This window comes from Hyaena hyaena, unplaced genomic scaffold (assembly GCF_003009895.1).
Source record: "Hyaena hyaena isolate Hyena2069 unplaced genomic scaffold, ASM300989v1 scaffold_94, whole genome shotgun sequence".
In the NCBI taxonomy this organism is placed as follows: domain Eukaryota; kingdom Metazoa; phylum Chordata; class Mammalia; order Carnivora; family Hyaenidae; genus Hyaena; species Hyaena hyaena.
This window is the reverse complement of record NW_024080726.1, coordinates 1,822,266-1,840,246: the sequence shown is the minus strand read 5'-3', so window position 1 is coordinate 1,840,246 and position 17,981 is coordinate 1,822,266. Positions and strand designations below refer to the sequence as shown.

Here is a 17,981-nt window from a genome sequence, read left to right as displayed (position 1 = left end):
CGGTAACCTGGAGCAGGGGAGATACTCAGAAGACTCGTAACTGTGTCTATAGCATTTTGTTACTGGAGAGCGGGTGTGACCGAGGGTGTTTGGTATGACTGAGATATTTCAAGACTGTTTGATGGCCAAAGCCATTTTTAAACCACTTGGTTTCTGGTTAGAAACTTTCCAAAAAAAACTGCAGCCTTCGGTCCTTCTCGAGTGAGGGATGCAGACAGAGTGAGTGCCCATCTGTGATGACAGATGAGATGGGGTCTGGGGACAGTAGGAGCCACCAGCCACCCCAGGCAGGACGAGATCCAGAGGGAGGTGCCCACGGGAGGGACTCCTTCCTGAACATCCTACTGCCAAAGGTCCTGACTTTCTGTTTTCCAAAGGATCCTTACAAAGGATTCATCCAGTACCCTTGCGGTGGCTCATTTTGCCTTCTCTTCCTTTTCAGGACAACCGGTGCCTTTGAAGTGAAAAAGCAGGATGCCCCCGGGGGTTGACTGCCCCATGGAATTCTGGACCAAAGAGGAGAATCAGAGTGTGGCGGTTGACTTCCTGCTGCCCACGGGGGTGTATCTGAACTTCCCTGTGTCCCGGAATGCCAACCTCAGCACCATCAAGAAGGTACGATCCCAGGTGCCTGGGGGGGCTCAGTTGGTTGAGTGTCCAACTTTGGCTCAGCTCATGATCTCACGGTTCTTGAGCTCCAGCCCCCAGTGGGCTCTGTGCTGACAGCTCGGAGCCTGGAGCCTGCTTTGAATTCTGTCTCCTTCTCTCTCTGACCCTCCCCTGACCTTAGAGCTTGGAACTCAGGGGGAAAGACAGACAGACTCTCAGGCTTAGATTTGAGATCCTACAATACAAAATTTAAAAGATAAATAATATCTAAGAATTGTTTAAAAGCTTATAGTTAGAGGTGGCTCAGTCAGTTAAGTGTCTGACTTCGGCTCAGGTCACGATCTCGCAGTCTGTGGGTTCGAGGCCCACATTGGGCTCTGTGCTGACAGCTCAGAGCCTGGGAGCCTGCTTCGGATTCTATATCTCCCTCTCTCTCTGCTCCTCCCCCACTGCCAGTGTGTCTGTCTCTCTCATAAAATAAAAAAGTTTTAAAAATAATAATAAATAAACGTTTACAGTGAGTGCCCAGCTAGCATTTTGAATTCAGCTTTCCCTTTTATCAGCGCACAATAATACTGGCTAGATTCCAGTGAGAGCTTCAGGGCGTGGTTCCCATGGTGGCCTTTCTTTCTGTCCATGACTTTGCCATCGGTTTTGGAACCACACCCCATCCACGGCCACTTAAGAGAGTCTTATCTGTCTTCTCTCTTCAGAGCTGTCATCGCAGTAAACATCATCTTTTGAAATAGTTTTTAGTTTTGTTGAATAATTGTCCGGGTGGATTACTGAGTCAAAGGGTTAGACATCTGGAAAGTATTTGGTAGATGTTGTCTTGTGATCTTTCAAAGGGTTTATCCCACTTACGAAGTGTGGGATTTCATGGGTCACGCCAGAGAGCAAGACCTCGGCTCAGAATTTTAAAAGCTATACTTGGGAGTTGAACAACAACAAAAAAAAAAGTAAAGAAGCAAGGGACCATCTTGGAATTTTGGTTTTGTTTTGTTTCTCAATATCCCCTTCCCGGGAGATTCCTTTAAAATTAATTTTTTTTCCATTTCAAAAGTAATATGGACACATTGATTTAGGAAAACTGGAAAAAAATAGAGAAATGAAAAAAGTTACCTGTGAACCGAGCCCTTATAAGATAAGCACAGTTAACACTTTGGCTGATTCCTGTTTTCTTTTCTATGGAGTGTTGTTTTTTGTGATGATTCTGATTAGGGGCTTTAGGATCTTTTTTTTTTGTTTCTGAGTTAACATTATAACACCTTTTTCATGTGATTAGCTTTATGTAAATTTCATTTGAAGGGTAATCTTATTTATTTTATTAAAAATTTTTTTATAGTTTTTATTTATTTTTGAGACAGAGAGAGACAGAGCATGAGAGGGGGAGGGGCAGAGAGAGAGGGAGTCACAGAATCTGAAACCTGCTCCAGGCTCTGAGCTGCCAGCATAGAACCCGATGTGGGGCTTGAACCCACGAACCACGAGGTCATGACCTGAGCGAAGTCGGACACTTAACCCACTGAGCCACCCAGGAGCCCCCAGGGTAATCTTATTTTTCTGAACCATGCATGCCAGCGACTACAGTTCCAACACTGCAGAGATGCAAAACACGTGGGGCTCCGCACACACCCCGGTTTGACTTCAATTTCTTCATACTTTTATTTATACCAGACACCAGATAGTAAATAGTCTAGGATCTGCTGGCCATCTGCTATTTGTCTCAAACACTCATCTCTGCCAATGGAAGGCCAGAGCCACATCAGGCAGTATGTAAATGAGTGGGCGTGGCTATCTTCTAATAACTTGGGAGCAGGCCAGGTTTGCCTGCAAACCAGTTACTTTGGCAAATCCTGGTCTGTATCAATTACTATGTTTATTAGAGTTGTGGGGTTTTTTGTTTGTTTGTGTTTGTTTTTCTTTAAGAGAGAGAAAGAGAGAGGGAGAGAGAATCTTAAGTAGGCTCCTCACCCAGCATGGAGCCCAACCTGGGGCTCCAAATTACTGCTGTGAAATCATGACCTGAGCTGAAATCATGAGGCGGACACTTAACAGATGGAGCCACCCAGGCGCCCCTATTAGAGTTGTTTGTATGGAAATGAGCTTGAATTAGATCTGCTGCTGTCTACCTTGGGGTTCCCCGCCCCCCGCCCCCCCACTCACCATGTCCCTTGGAGTTTTCTGTTTCTGTTCGTACAGGAGGTCCCTAGATTCTGGGTCATGCCCCTGTTCTATGGCTCTGTGCTGATGGACCATAGTTATCTGTCCCCCATGGGACAAAAATAGGGCTGTTCCCTCCTTTTCTGTTTTCTCTGAGACTCTGAACACTTCTGCAGTAAAGCTTGACTATTAGGCGGCTCTCCCAGGGTCGCTGGGGACACCTTGCCCTGAGGACACACGCTGACCGCCTTAGCTGCCCGCAGCCATGGAGGGTTTCATGGCTCTCAGTTGTTCACTTTTTCCGAATTAGTTGCCAACATTTAGAACATCAGGGTGATGAGCCCCAGGACGATTAGCTGGAGGTCACTTCCGGCCAGCAGTCTCTCAAGGGTGACATACAGGGGAGACTGGGGACAGGATTTTAGCGAATTCCAGGCACCTTCCACAGAAGGGCAGTGATGGTGACCCGTGCGGTCAGTGCTCAAGGGGTCTGGGGAGGGCAGTCGTGCAGGGGGCGGGGGATCACCTCCCGGATCCCCGAGGCCTGACCGGCCACTGTCCCCTCAGGTGTTGTGGCACCGCGCCCAGTATGAGCCGCTCTTCCACATGCTCAGCGACCCTGAGGCCTACGTGTTCACCTGCGTCAACCAGACCGCCGAGCAGCAGGAGCTGGAGGACGAGCAGCGGCGGCTGTGTGACATCCAGCCCTTCCTGCCGGTGCTGCGCCTGGTGGCCCGAGAGGGCGACAGGGTCAAGAAGCTTGTCAACTCACAGATCAGCCTCCTCATCGGCAAAGGTGCCCCGCGTGCGCTGGGGCCCTCGGGCGCTCCCCGCCCTGCCCCGCCCTGCCCCGCCCCCGCCTGTGCGCTGGGCCGCCCGGCCCCGCCCCCCGCCTGTGCGCTGGGCCGCCCGGCCCCGCCCCCCGCCGCCCCGCCCCCTCGCTGGCCGCCCCGCCCCCGCCTTGCGCTGGGCCTCCCGGCCCCGCCCCCCGCCCCCTCGCTGGCCTCCCCGCCCCCCGCCAGGGCGATTGGCCTCCCGGACCGGCCCCGCCCCCTCGCGACCCGCCGCCCCGCCCCCCGCCTGTGCGATGGTCCTCCCGGCTCCGCCCTTGCCCCGCCCCCTTGCTGACTCCGCCTCCCCACTTCTCAGGCCTTCACGAGTTCGACTCCTTGCGGGACCCCGAGGTGAACGACTTTCGCACCAAGATGCGCCAGTTCTGCGAGGAGGCGGCCGCCCGCCGGCAGCAGCTGGGCTGGGAGGCTTGGCTGCAGTACAGCTTCCCCCTGCAGCTGGAGCCCTCGGCCCGGAGCTGGGGGGCCGGCACCCTGCGGTTCCCCAACCGGGCCCTCCTGGTCAACGTCAAGTTTGAGGGCAGCGAGGTGAGCCCGCGGCTCCTGCCGGGGACGCTGTGGCCCGTTTGCTGCATCCAGGCTGCTGCGTCCAAGGGGCTGCTTCCCCGTGAACTTCCCAGCCCTCCGCCCCACAGCCCCAGATCCGCTCTCCTCCCAGTGGCGCCCGGTGCTACTTGTGGGGCATCCACGCATGCGAGGGGCTCGGCCACATGTCCCCTCGGGCAAGTCGGATGAGAGGCAGAATGACCAAATGGCTTTGGTCACGGGTCCATTCATTTCATTCATTCAGTAAATATTTCCTGGGTGTCAGCCGCGTGCCTGCGTCAGACTTTGCCCTTGGAGCTCGTGCTGGGGGGGGGGGGCACCTGTTACAAACGGGCGACCCCACCCTCTGCATCCCAGAATCCATGCACTGCCCCCCCCCCCGGCCCCCGTAAGGGTGGCGGGCTGACCCTCCCTCCCCCTCCCCCCAGGAGAGCTTCACCTTCCAGGTGTCCAGCAAGGACGTGCCCCTGGCGCTGATGGCCTGTGCCCTCCGGAAGAAGGCCACGGTGTTCCGGCAGCCGCTGCTCGAGCGGCCCGAGGACTACACGCTGCAGGTGAACGGGAAGCACGAGTACCTGTACGGCAGCTACCCCCTCTGCCAGTTCCAGGTGAGGGCGAGGGCTGGGAGGGGCAGGGCCTGGGTGGGGTGTGGAGCCGGGCCTCAGGCCCCTCTCCAACACGATGAGCCAGGCCTTTGGGGGTCCCGGGGAGAGCGTCCCCTTCCTGGGCTCGCCCCGCCTCAGGAGCACCAGGAGGGCTCCGGCTTCAGGAAGTGGGCGGGGCCAGAAGAGTCCTCGGGAGGGGACTGCCTGGGGTAGGCGGTGGTCCGAGTCGTGGTCGCCCCCGGTCTGGTGGGGGGTGGGTGGGCAGGGGGATGAATGGGGCTTCCCCCCCTGCCACGCTCACTCTGTGCCCCCGTCTCAGTACATCTGCAGCTGCCTGCACAGCGGGCTGACCCCCCACCTGACCATGGTGCACTCTTCTTCCATCATCGCCATGCGGGAGGAACAGAGCAACCCTGCCCCCCAAGTCCAAAAGCCACGCACCAAACCGCCCCCCATTCCCATGAAGAAGGTGAGCCCGTGCCTCCCGCTTACCCTCCCCTCCATCCCTTCCTCCCACCTGTTGTCCAGCCCCAGAGCCTCCGGGCCACGCCTCCGGCTGCTGGTGGGCCCAGGGCCCCTCATCTCCTGCTCCTCGGTTGGTGGGTGTTGATAGCTGGGCCTTGAACTTGGCCAGCCAAAGCAACACCAGTGAGTTGGGTGGGGGTGGGGGGCTGCCCGAAATTTCCCCGGGCAGCCCCCAGGCCTGGCTCGCACGCTGCCCTTCTCACACTCTCCTGCCCTCAGCAGTGGAGAGAGGCAGAGCTCAGGGGTCCTGGGGCATCCGCACAGCAGGTTTTCTGGTAAAGGGTGGTAAAGTGGGTGTTTGAGCCTTGCCACAAACCGGCAGCACTCCCTGCCCACCCCCGAGTGGCCGCGGGCCTTGCCAGGGGTCAGGGGCGCTAGGCGCGGGAGCCTCCCGTGGATTCCTCTGCTCTGACAGCTCCGCTTCTCCCGCCCCCGCCCCAGCCTTATTCCTTGTCCCTGTGGTCCCTGGAGCAGCCTTTCTGCGTGGAGCTGATCCAGGGCAGCAAAGTGAATGCCGACGAGCGGATGAAGGTAGGGGGCTCCCGGGGGGGACGGGGGATGTTTTCTGCACAAACAAGGTGGCTGTGGTCTCGAGGGGTGGTGGAGGAAGGAGGGGAGGCGTCACATGAAAGCCACCTGACCACATTACCCAGCATCCCTGCCTGGGGTGGTTGTGAGCCGCTTCAAAACAGGAAGAGGGGAGGGGAGCAGGCTGGCCGGCCAGAGAGGCTAATTCGCAGAAACCAGGCCCAGGGAGTTCTGGGTATTTGACTCTGGTAGAAGTTTCGGGGCCAGGCCTGGCCCAGGGATGTGGGAAGTACAGAGTCTGGGAGGGGGACAGGTGCCGAAGAGGCGCGGCTCCAGTTGGGCCCTGGGCACACTTAGGAGGTGTGTGCAGTAGGTGCCTGGACCCCTGGGGGCCAAGCCCACTTCCGGGCCATTCGCCACCCCATCTCCCTCGTTCCTCAGGATAGGATAGCCTGTGAGGTGCCTATATTATTGTCCCATTTGCTGGACGTTACGCCTGGGTCCGCAGAGGTTGAGTCTCTTTGTGGAGCACTTTTTGTTGGGGTGATTTCACACGCAGGGCAGGTCTGGGGCTCCTGGACAAGATCCTGGAGCACCGGATTGAAGCCGCTTTCTGGAAGGGCTGGAGGGGTGTCAGGGTGGAGCAGAGTGGTGTTCAGGTGCCATTAAACACTCCCCTTCTCATGCGGCTCATGCGGTTCTGAGCCGTGGAGGTGGCTCTTGGGTATTAGAGGTAGAAGGGCCCCTGAAGTTCCCAAGCCCCAGTGGGGAAACTGAGGTCCAGAGCAGGGAAGTGACATGCCCTGGGGTCCCACAGAGTCGTGGGGAGCCCATGCACAGCCCTTGGTGCCCTTCCCTTCACCTTGAACCCCTCAAGCCTTCGATCGCCCCTGTTCTGTGCTACTTTCTTCCACGTGGGAAGTGGCATTCAGACCCACGTGAAATGCTGACATTTCGGGAGCTCTGAGCCCTAGGTGGTGGAGGGGGGAGAACCTGGGCATGGGGAGAGGCTGGGCCCCTGCCACCTGTCACCCGCACCCGCACCTTCCCCAGCTGGTGGTGCAGGCTGGGCTTTTCCATGGCAACGAGACGCTGTGCAAGACGGTGTCCAGCTCGGAGGTGAGCGTGTGCTCAGAGCCCGTGTGGAAGCAGCGGCTGGAGTTTGACATCAACGTCTGCGACCTGCCTCGCATGGCTCGTCTCTGCTTCGCACTTTACGCCGTGATAGAGAAGGCCAAGAAGGCTCGCTCCACTAAGAAGAAGTCCAAGAAGGCGGTGGGTGGGGCTGGCGGGGATGCTGGGGCCAGGCTTCTGGGAGCCAGCCCGCGGCGGGTTCCAGGGCTCATGAGCAGGGGACTCGGAATATCTGGGCCTGAGCCTTCGGTCCTGGTTGGAACCTGGCGGCTGCTCCCTGGGGTAGGAGGGAGTGCACTGTCCTCACCGGGAGCAGAGTGGCCCGAGTCAGCAGCCAGCAGGGAAGGCATGGTGGCTGGGCACTGAGTCACCAGGGCCCGGGATATGACTGGCCACTGAGCCACGCTGACCCGTAGCTGAGCTGGGCCAGCCTTCTGGGGCCGAGGTGGTTCATTTGGGGGTTTCTTGAGAAGCCGGGAGCAGGGATGCATCTGGGCGCAGAAGGGAGCCAGGAGGTGGCTGACCTTGCTGGCTTCCTCACAGGGAGTCTGGGGGAGGGCAGGGAAGCTTGGCTGGAGGGCACGCCCATCCTGCAGATGAGCAAATGGAGGCTCCCGGGCGGCTGGCCCTGACCTGCCTGTGGTCTTCCCCAGGACTGCCCCATCGCCTGGGCCAACCTCATGCTGTTTGACTACAAGGACCAGCTCAAGACCGGTGAATGCTGCCTGTACATGTGGCCATCCGCGCCAGGTCCGCCCCGGCGGGAGGGAGAGGCCCGGGGGCGTGGGCTCCCAGCTGGTGGCATTCCTCGTGCAACTCCCGTCCATCCCCGTGTCCAGACGAGAAGGGGGAGCTGCTGAACCCCGCGGGAACAGTGCGGAGTAACCCCAACACGGAGAGCGCTGCTGCCCTAGTCATCTGCCTCCCTGAGGTGTCCCCCTACCCTGTATACTACCCAGCCCTGGACAAGGTCAGCCCCCTCGCCAACCGGGCCGGGACCCGCCCTGCCCAGAGGCTGTGGGGCTAAAGATGACCTTTCTTGACCCTGCCTCTGGGGCTCCCCAGAGCATGGTGCCCCTCGCCCCCACCCTGCCATCCCCCCCCAAGTGGCCTGGGGCTGGGGCTTGGTCACCACACACATTGGGGGACCTCCTTGACCCTCAAGAGTCCTAACCTGCTTTAGAGCAGTGGTTCTCAGTGAGGGCCACTTTGCTCCCCCAGGGGACTTGGGGCCATGTCCAGAGACATTTTGGGTTGTCATAGCTACTGGGAGAGATGGTCCTGGCATCTGGGGGGTGGAGGCGGGGGGTGCTGTGCACAGGACAGCTCCCAGTGCCGGGCGTGTTGACACTGCCCGTCCCCGGGTGGGGGACCCCCAGGGCTGGCCCGGGTCCGGGGGCTCCTCTGAGACGGGCCCGCTCGTTGCAGATTCTGGACCTGGGGAGGCACGGGGAGCACGGGCGCTTCAGCGAGGAGGAGGTGAGCTGGGGACGGTGGGCGGAGGGGCGCCTGGCCTGGCCGCGGCTCACCCGGCCCGCACCCCTCAGCAGCTGCAGCTGCGGGAGATCCTGGAGCGGCGGGGGTCCGGGGAGCTGTATGAGCACGAGAAGGACCTGGTGTGGAAGATGCGGCACGAAGTCCAGGAGCGCTTCCCCGAGGCGCTGGCCCGCCTGCTGCTCGTCACCAAGTGGAACAAGCACGAGGATGTGGCCCAGGTGGGCGCGGGGGGGCGGGGCCGGGCAGGGGGCGGGGCCTCCGCCGGGGCCGAACCTCGACCTCGCGCGCAGCCGCACCTTGACCGCCTGCATCCACAGATGCTCTACCTGCTGTGCTCCTGGCCGGACCTGCCCGTCCTGAGCGCCCTGGAGCTGCTGGACTTCAGCTTCCCCGACCGCCACGTGGGCTCCTTCGCCATCAAGTCTCTGCGGAAACTGACGTGAGTCCCGCGGGCGGGGTTTGCCCCCGAGGCCTGAGCCTCGCCTGGGGTCTGCTCAGGCGAGGCCGGCCTCCCTCCTCCGCAGGGACGACGAGCTTTTCCAGTACCTGCTGCAGCTGGTGCAGGTCCTCAAGTACGAGTCCTACCTGGACTGCGAGCTGACCAAGTTCTTGCTGGACCGGGCCCTGTCCAACCGCAAGATCGGCCACTTCCTTTTCTGGCACCTCCGGTACGGGGAGCCAGCGGCCCTGGGCGGCGGGAGGGGGGGGGCCTGGCCTGGCGGCCTCGCGATCCCGCCTCGCCCCCCCGGACGCGGCTCAGCCGTCCCCTCCTTCCCCTAGCTCGGAGATGCACGTGCCGTCCGTGGCCCTGCGCTTCGGCCTCATCATGGAAGCCTATTGCAGGGGCAGCACCCACCACATGAAGGTGCTGATGAAGCAGGTGAGGCTCGCCCGGAGTCCTGGCCTCCTGGGCCGGGCTCTGTGAGCAGGGTCAGCCCCTTCAGAGCCCCCTGGGCTGGGCAGAGGCTCCCAGCCTGCTCCCCCCCCCCCCCCGCCCCCGCTACCCTCCTGTTCTCTCTCTACTCACCAGGGGGAGGCGCTGAGCAAACTGAAGGCCCTGAACGACTTTGTCAAGGTGAGCTCCCAGAAGACCACCAAGCCCCAGACCAAGGAGCTGATGCACCTGTGCATGCGCCAAGAGACCTACCTGGAGGCCCTCTCCAACCTGCAGTCCCCGCTGGACCCCAGCACCCTGCTGGCTGAAGTCTGGTGAGCCCCGAGCCCCATCCGGGGCCTCCTCCCCCTGCCCCACCAGACGCCCCGCAGTGGGAGGGGGGGTCCCTGCTGACTGCTTTCTGGCCCTCAGCGTGGAGCAGTGCACCTTCATGGACTCCAAGATGAAGCCCCTGTGGCTCATGTACAGCAACGAGGAGGCGGGCGGTGACAGCAGCGTGGGCATCATCTTTAAGAACGGCGACGGTGAGCAGGCCGGGCCCCAGACACGTGCTGTGCTGCCCCCTCACGGGGAAAGGGCGGGCGGGCGGGCTGAGGAGATGGGGGTCCTGGGACCGTGGGGCCTGGGCGCGGCTGGGAGTGGAGAACCCACCAGAAGCTCATGCTTCTCCTTCTGGGGACGGCCGCACAGACCTCCGCCAGGACATGCTGACTCTGCAGATGATTCAGCTCATGGATGTTCTGTGGAAGCAGGAGGGACTGGACCTGAGGTGAGGGGCCCTCCTGTCATCCACTTGGACTTGCTCCACACCTCAGACCCCGCCCCCTTGGAGGAGTCCTCTGTCTAAGCCAACACCCACACCTCACGTTGGAAAAGGGGCTGTTCTAAGAGCAGAGACCAGGTTCAAGTTAGGGCCGAGGGAGGCGATGAGTCCGCAGAGCGAGGGTGCAGAAGGCCAGGCCTGGCGCTTGGCGTGTCTTACCCGCTTTGCCCCATGCTCCCTGGCTTCCTGCCCTGTCTTGGGAAGCAGGGGACATCTTCCAAACCACCTGGATTTCTCTCTGGGCAAACATGAGCTCAGTCGAAGTGCTGACTTTTCCTCTCTGCACCTTGAGTGCTGGTGTTGAGCTCTCCAAGGAGCCCTCCCCTGGAGCTCCAGGTGCCAAGGGCGCCTCCCTAGCACCTTTCTCCTCCCTTTTGGCAACATCACCGGCATCTCCTGTGGCTGTTTTGGCTGTCCTGAGCTCCTTGGGCTGGGGCGGGGGGTGGTGCACGCTGCCCCAGGGACAGCCCTTGACCATGGCATTTCCCCGCGCCTCCCCCCACCCGGCTAGGATGACCCCCTATGGCTGCCTCTCCACCGGGGACCGCACAGGCCTCATCGAGGTGGTACTTCACTCAGACACCATCGCCAACATCCAGCTGAACAAAAGCAACATGGCAGCCACAGCTGCCTTCAACAAGGATGCGCTGCTCAACTGGCTCAAGTCCAAGAACCCTGGGTAGGTTCGGGGCCCTAGGGACAGACCCCCTTTCCAAGAGGAGCAGTGTAGGAGTCAAAGGTGAGGGGAAGGGCCCCTGATGGTCTCCATAACTTCTTGGCTCAGCTGGGGACCAGGTCTGCTCGGTGTTGGGGTGGGCCAGGTCTCTATTTCTCCCAAGGATCAGTTAGCTATTGCTGTGTAATGACCACACTCATCTTAGGCATGTGAAACAACTGGGGCCCCAGTCATGTGTCTCTGTGTGGTCTTCCCTCAGTGAGTAGACCAGCCTTGGCGTCCCTCCATAGCAATAGGGGTAGGTTCAAGGGGTAGTTCAAGGCCTTTCTTAAGGCCTAGGTTCCGGGAGGTGTCCAAGCGAGGTGTTCCATCGGTCCAAGCGAGTCATAAGGCCAGATTCAAGGAGAGGGGACACAGACCTGACCTCCTGGAGGAAGCTGCTGCAAAATGGCATGGCCATGGTTTGTAATCCCCCTCCCCACCCACACACCAACAGGGAGGCCTTGGATCGAGCCATTGAGGAGTTTACCCTCTCCTGTGCTGGCTACTGTGTGGCCACTTACGTGCTGGGCATTGGTGATCGGCACAGCGACAACATCATGATCCGCGAGAATGGGCAGGTAGGGGCCACGTGGGCAGCACCAGTCACCCTCCCAGCCCCCCCCCCACCGCACCCCTACATTGGCACTCTCCTCTCTGACGATGGCTTCTCCTTCCCTTTTCTTAGCTGTTCCACATTGATTTTGGCCACTTCCTGGGGAATTTCAAGACCAAGTTTGGAATCAACCGTGAGCGGGTCCCCTTCATCCTCACGTATGACTTTGTGCACGTGATCCAGCAGGGGAAAACGAATAACAGTGAGAAATTTGAAAGGTGAGGGTGCTCAGGGTCCCGGGTCAGGTCTTATAGGAAGAGGCCGGGGTGTGTGTGCGGGGGGGGGGGGGGGGGGGGGGGGGGGGGGGGGGGGGGGGGGGGGGGTCAAAGGGAGTGGGGGCTGTTTCCAGGGTGAGAGTGGGGTGGGAATGGCCGTGAGGACCCAAAGCCCTGCCTCCCACCCCCACAGATTCCGTGGCTACTGTGAGCGAGCCTATACCATCCTGCGGCGCCACGGGCCGCTGTTCCTTCACCTGTTTGCCCTGATGCGGGCCGCCGGCCTGCCTGAGCTCAGCTGCTCCAAAGATATCCAGTATCTCAAGGTAAATGCCAGGGGCGGGCCCTGCCAGGCAGCCCCGCAGCCCCCAACTCCCCAAGGCCTCTGCCTCTGAACGTTGCGGTCCGTGGGGCCCTGAGTTCGTGGACCCGGCAGGGTACTCCCGGTGTGGGTCCTTCATACCGCAAACGACCCAGCACCGGGGGTGGGGGTGGGGGGGAGGGCTGGTGGGGTCAACCCAGTGCCATTGCAGGGGTGTCGGGACTCCCTGGGTCCACCGCTGTGGTGGTTACACTCGTACAAGACAGTGAACGAGATACATCCCATCTCCGTTGAAAAATGCTTTTCCTTCCTGTGTCTTTCCGGCCTGGGAGAAGCCGGGGGTCGGAGGGTTGGTGGGTCTCCAGCCGCTCTTGGTGCCCCCCGGGTCATGCAGAACAAAGCCGCCCCCTGCTGTGCCACCACCTCCCGGGGTTAATGTCCACTGCGGGAGGCGAGGCCACCTGTCCAGCTCTGGGGCTTTGGGGGGCTGGCTTCCTGGCTGGGGCTGGCATCCTACTTTGAGGGCGGGTCAGGAGGCCGTCCCGGTTTGAGAGCTGAACAAAGAGCTCTTCCCAAGGGAGGGTCAGTGGCGCCATCTCCGGATTCCCTTCCCGCAGTTCCTTCAGGAGGGAACTGACGGCGGTCGGGCGGAGGGGTGTGCCAGGACGGGCCCCCTCTGCCTTGAGCTCACTGCTTTGATGACTCTGCCCCAGGACTCTCTGGCGCTGGGAAAGACCGAGGAGGAGGCTCTGAAGCACTTCCGGGTGAAGTTTAACGAAGCCCTGCGGGAGAGCTGGAAGACCAAAGTGAACTGGCTGGCCCACAACGTGTCCAAAGATAACCGGCAATAGCAGCTCCTGCAGCTTCCCCCCACCCGGGGCCCGGAGGCAGCGGGCCGCCCGCCTTGGGAACCAGGCACCCTCAGCGGTCCTCCGGGGCCCAAGAGCCTGAACCGCACCCCACGGGAAAGAACCTACAAGACTGCCTTTTGTTTACACTGGTTATTTATTTATGACTTGAAATGTTTCAGGAACTCGACAGCCATAAATGGAAATGCATCCTCTGTGCAGGGGAGGGCCGTCCTCAGCCACGGCCCTGCGCTTCGCTGAGAAGACACCGAGTCGAGCCCTTCGGAGGCTGCACCTCGCTAAGGACCGTAACCACGAGTCTTCCAGCTGGTGAATCGGGACCCAGCAAAGACTGCTCTCCCCACCGGGAAGCCTGCCTTCCTCCCAGGCTCCCACCGTGCTGCCCAGGGCTTGGCGCCCGGCCGTTACCTGGTGCCCACTTGTCCGCTCGCCCCCTCCACCTCTGTGCTCTCCACGGGCTGAGCGCGGGGCAGCTCCCAGAGGAAGTCTGGGTACCCACTAGAATCAGGGATGCTTGCTTTCCACTTTTAAAGTGACTCTTGGGTACGGGAAATCCTCTCCTCTCTTTGCTGTAAAGCAGTTTTGTTTGCGGGTAAGAAAACAAAACGAAACAGCCAAACTACTTACTGAACCTCTGTGGCTCAGAACGGCCTCCACCCCCGTAAAGTATTCTATATGCTGGTCCTCAGGACATTAAACAGACCTGAGCTTGACTTAGCTCAACGTGCCATGGATCGAGGTCAGAGTACTTTGTGCAGTTGGCTCTGACCTGCCTCGTAAAGCAGGTTTTAAGGAAGGCAGGACCTGATCTCCAGAACTCTCTCCTTTGGGAGCCTACTTGAGAAAGAGAAATCAGGTTCCAGAAACCTGAGCAAGGTCTGTGGTGGAGTCTCTCTCTCTGACGGTCCTTACTTAGCCTGAAGCAGTTCAGGCTTAGCCTTAGGGGCAGTCTGGGGAGCTCCAGAAATGCTAGGTTCCTGGGCCTCTTTAGCTGTCTGAAGCCAGCTCTGGACAGGGGACTAGGAATCTGGGCTTCTAGAAGCCCGCAGATGATCCTTATGTGTTAGAGGCCTCATGAGGCTGGGCAGAGTCAGGAGCAGCTGCCCTGTGGACAGGGGCGGGGGCTTCGAAGAGAGGAAGAGCCCACTGCCTTCTGTGGTCAGTGAGCAGCAGGCACGCGGCGCGGTCCACACGTGGGGAGTGCCGCCCACAGACCACTGCCGACCACACTCTGGTCCCAGCTAAGCGCTGAGGTCATCGGCCCCCTGCACCCGCTTGGAAGTAGGACGAGCCGAGTGTACGTCTCCGTGATACTTATTGACACGTGCCTGTGTGCTGCCCGGCCTCCTGGCTCCGATGCGTGGCCTGGGTGCTTGGCGAGGAGAGTATTTTCTGTTTTTGTTTTCGAAGTTTTTTTCGTGTTTCTGTATGGGGAAGGGGAGTTCAACACAGCCGGTGGAGGGCACTCTGTGAAGCCCTCATGTGAGAGGGAACAGCCTACTGAAAGAAATAAAAGCCTTTTTATGTTGTGTTCTCAGGTCAAAAACCAAACCAGCGAGCGCAGGGTTAGAACAAAACCAGGACGAGACAGGACGCGCCCACGGGAGTGAGAGCCAGCGCTTTATTGCGGCGGGGACACTTTCTGACCTCATCAATATACACATGTGCGAAGTGACACCGCGCAGGGTCTGCCTTAGCATCTACCATTGTCTACACAGAGCAGCTACAGCGACAGGACATGAGGGGCGGCCACACACGACGCGTGACAGCCGCAGTGTCCGCGAAACTAGCAGTTATGATCACAGAACAGTATTCATGATTATTTCCCCCCCAGGTTTAGAAATCTAAAATTTTACATGTAAATTAAAAACAAAGTGCTGTCGGGGTTTGAGCTCATGACTTGTCCTCTCCTTTTCCACCCCCCACGGGCCGAGCAGCGGGGCCTCTCACTCCTGGGGAGCGGGGTTCGCCTCTGGGGCCGCTGGGGGGAAAGCCCGCACTCAGCCTCGGACGTTGTTGAGCGCGGGCCACGCAGGCCGGTTCTGTCTCCACGCCAAGTGGCCGGACACTTCGCGCCATCGGTGCACGCACTCACCGGCAGGGCGTTGGACGTCGAGGAGGCACGAACCTGAGGCTGCACACAAGGAGTCCAGCTTCCTGTGCAAGGAGCTGACGGTCTCAGAGGAGTGTGTGAAAGAGGCCAGGGACCCCGGCACCCCCACCCCTCTGTCAGACCAGAAACGGGTAGAATCCCAAAGCAAAGAGCTGGCTGTTTCTAGCCTCCGGAGAGGGCTCCCGATCCGGTCCCCCGCTGCTGAGCAGTGCGGGGAAGTCCGTGCCCCTGAACCGCCGGGGCGCCCACCGAGGGTGTGCACTGAGCTGGGCCCAAGCAGGGCAGGTCCCTCTCCTCTGGGGTGGGGGTGGGGCTGGAGCCCGCGGGGCCTCTCCTGTGTTTCAAGCCTCACTCTGCATGCCAGTCCTGGGTCACACTAGCACGGAGGACACGAGGAATCCCAATTTATTTACAAAATATTAAAAAGTCAGTTCATCATCTACATATTAACCCCCATTCTGCCATTTTATACATGCACTAGTTTGGAAAAAATAAAGACTTTAAAAAAAGAAGAAAGGATTACGAGGCGGGAGGGAGCAATTTTAACCCTTTGTCAGTGAGTCCAGGGATTGCAGCTTTTCTGGAGGCGTGAGGGGGCCGCGCAGAGCGAGCCGCGGCGAGCTCAGAGCGAGCTGGGCGGAGGGCAGGTGTGACACCGAGCGGGGAGGGTCTGCAGACCTACTGGCCGGAATGACTTTGTACACCGTGGACCCTTGAGGCTGGGGCAGCGGAGTCTCCTGAAGCGGAAGGGGGGGTTGTGGGGGCGGGGGGGGGGGACTCAGTAGCTCAGGGTGGAGTCATCCCACTCCAGCTGCTGCTGCCGGTTCGCGCTCTGCTGGTCTCCGTGCTCCCCCTCCTCCTCCTCACTGCTTTCCGACTCGGCACTGGTGATGTCATCTTCCTCCTCCCCGGCCTCGCTCTCCTCCTCCTCTTCCTCCTCCTCCTCCTCCTCGCTACTGTGCTGGTCCTCGTATGTCTGACACAGAGACGGCACGTGACCCTGGTGTCCAGTGCCATTCACCCTCCGGGAGCCGCAGACAAAGGGGACGCCTGACAGGTCACCTCATCCAAGACCAAAGGGGAAACAGCTCTGCTCACCACCCACAGGGGCTGTCATGCACAGGGAGTGCGTTTCTCCTCTCGCTGGGTGGCACGAGCTTGAGTGAGGCCTCTCTGAGACTCAGTTTACCCACCTGCCCCTCACTGAGTTGTCATGTGGATCACATGACATTTAAGCCACAGAAACACGGAGACGTGACGGCCACGCTGCTTCTCTGGGGCGGGCCTAGCTTCGGCCCTTGCCCGCTGCGGTTTTGTCACGGGGGCTGCCGGTCTGCACCTACCTCCATGGGGTTTACGGTGATGGTCAGAGCGGAGTCGTCCCAATCCATCTCGTTCTCCTTCCCGGTGTCCTGGTCCCGCATGGTCCGCTGATGAGCAGCCCGGATCCGGAACACCCCCAGGATGATCATGAAAACCAGGAAGCTGACGCACACCACAATGACAACGGTGGCGGTGCTGGGGACAACTGCAGAGAGAGGAGCGGACACGGGGCTGTGGTGGTGTGACCTGGCCCGGGGGGCGGTCGTGCCCTCAGCCCCGTCCTCCACAGAAAGACACGCACGCACGCACACTGATGCGGCATCTGACCCGGAAGAGCTTGAAGAAATGTGAGCAGAGTCTCAGCACAGGTTTCAAGCCCATGTCCGGCCACTTCCTGCCCTGGGCTACTTTAGTCCCTGTCGGGTGGCCTGCGGCCATGGCTGTTCGGAGCTGGGGCCGGGCTCTCGGCAGGAGGGTGTCCCCCGCACCCCACCCCCCGCCTGACCCAGCCGGCCCTGCTGCTTGCCCGCAGGCCTACCTGCGAACGGGTGGGGGCTGGCCAGGTTGTGACCTGAGAGATCGACAAAGGCGTGACGCTCCGGGTGGACGAACTGCGGCTGGGCGGCCATGTGGCTGGCGTGCTCCATGGGGCTGGCCGTGTGAATGACGTTCACCTGCAGAGAGACACACAGGCGGCCTGAACGTGTCCAGGAGGCGGAAACGCAGTTCAGGAGCTAAGAGGACCAGCGCTACGCAAAGGGGTCCCCGGACCAGCCCTGGCGGGCGGACGAGAACAGAACAGAAGCAAACTGAGGGTCAGCACTGAGACGCCGTTTAACTACCTGACGTTTTCGCACATCCAAGAAACATGGCGCTGTTCTAATGATTCCCTCTAACTGTATTTTGTAGAGGAACCCGTCCACAAAAGAACAGCAAAACCACCACGACTGTCCCTTACCACAGGCCACCTGAGAAGCACTGACACAGCCCACGGTGTCCCTGCCTTTCCCCCCAAACCACAGCCACATCGAAGAGCACAAATCCTAGTCATTCGTTTCCTTTTAAATTTGTGACCCTTCGCCTCCAACAAACACGTGTCGGCTTTAGCCCCGTCACTTGAGCACCGTGCTGCTGAGGCCACCGCGCAGACGCGCAATTGCAGAGAGTAACTGGGCCCATTTCTCCAGACCACGGAAGCCATGAGTGATTAAGGGGCTGTAGTCCAGGCCTATGGAAGACTTCAGAGCTGGGGGGAGCACCCTCTGACCACCATGCCCTGAGTCACCGCGACCAGGGTCTGCAGACAGCACAGTGCCCCTCCCCCTGGGCCTGCAGTCCACAAAGAATCTTTGGGTCCCTGGGAACTGCTCTTTGTAAAACAGTGTCAAATCTCAACAAACCGCTGTGGCCCTAGTCACAAGGTATTAACTGCCTCTAGCTCTTGACCATCTCCTTCCAAAGGCCCCTCAGGCCTCCATGATGGGCATGCCAGATGCACCCCTGCCCACCCAAACCTGCGCGGGCGGGACCTGAGGCAGCCCCCAGGCAGGGAAAGGCTGGTGCGCCAAGGCCGTGGCCCGCACGAACGCTGCAAAAAATGGTGTTTGCAAGCATTGGGGCCATACACGGGCA

General features: G+C 60.1%; 2 protein-coding genes across 7 annotated transcripts in view; one reads left to right on the top strand and one right to left on the bottom strand.

Annotated features, from left to right (window-relative positions):
• PIK3CD (phosphatidylinositol-4,5-bisphosphate 3-kinase catalytic subunit delta) overlaps positions 1-14,564 on the top strand; it is a 56,228-nt gene extending 41,664 nt beyond the window's left edge. For 5 of the 6 annotated variants that reach the window (XM_039234941.1, XM_039234944.1, XM_039234946.1 and 2 more), the window contains 22 exons: positions 443-615; positions 3,340-3,568; positions 3,922-4,151; positions 4,598-4,777; positions 5,094-5,243; positions 5,741-5,830; positions 6,881-7,102; positions 7,615-7,711; positions 7,801-7,931; positions 8,390-8,440; positions 8,509-8,676; positions 8,776-8,897; positions 8,983-9,126; positions 9,239-9,338; positions 9,489-9,667; positions 9,765-9,877; positions 10,044-10,122; positions 10,688-10,855; positions 11,349-11,472; positions 11,580-11,725; positions 11,916-12,048; positions 12,758-14,564. In XM_039234941.1, coding sequence (XP_039090872.1) covers positions 475-615; positions 3,340-3,568; positions 3,922-4,151; positions 4,598-4,777; positions 5,094-5,243; positions 5,741-5,830; positions 6,881-7,102; positions 7,615-7,711; positions 7,801-7,931; positions 8,390-8,440; positions 8,509-8,676; positions 8,776-8,897; positions 8,983-9,126; positions 9,239-9,338; positions 9,489-9,667; positions 9,765-9,877; positions 10,044-10,122; positions 10,688-10,855; positions 11,349-11,472; positions 11,580-11,725; positions 11,916-12,048; positions 12,758-12,895 — 3,135 coding nt within the window. In that variant the 5' untranslated portion in view covers positions 443-474 and the 3' untranslated portion in view covers positions 12,896-14,564. The remainder of the gene's footprint in view (positions 1-442; positions 616-3,339; positions 3,569-3,921; positions 4,152-4,597; positions 4,778-5,093; positions 5,244-5,740; positions 5,831-6,880; positions 7,103-7,614; positions 7,712-7,800; positions 7,932-8,389; positions 8,441-8,508; positions 8,677-8,775; positions 8,898-8,982; positions 9,127-9,238; positions 9,339-9,488; positions 9,668-9,764; positions 9,878-10,043; positions 10,123-10,687; positions 10,856-11,348; positions 11,473-11,579; positions 11,726-11,915; positions 12,049-12,757) is intronic. The other variant, XM_039234947.1, reaches the window with a different exon arrangement.
• CLSTN1 (calsyntenin 1) overlaps positions 14,523-17,981 on the bottom strand; it is a 78,322-nt gene continuing 74,863 nt past the window's right edge. The window contains 3 exon segments of the mRNA XM_039234948.1: positions 14,523-16,002; positions 16,370-16,554; positions 16,888-17,023. Coding sequence (XP_039090879.1) covers positions 15,805-16,002; positions 16,370-16,554; positions 16,888-17,023 — 519 coding nt within the window. The 3' untranslated portion in view covers positions 14,523-15,804.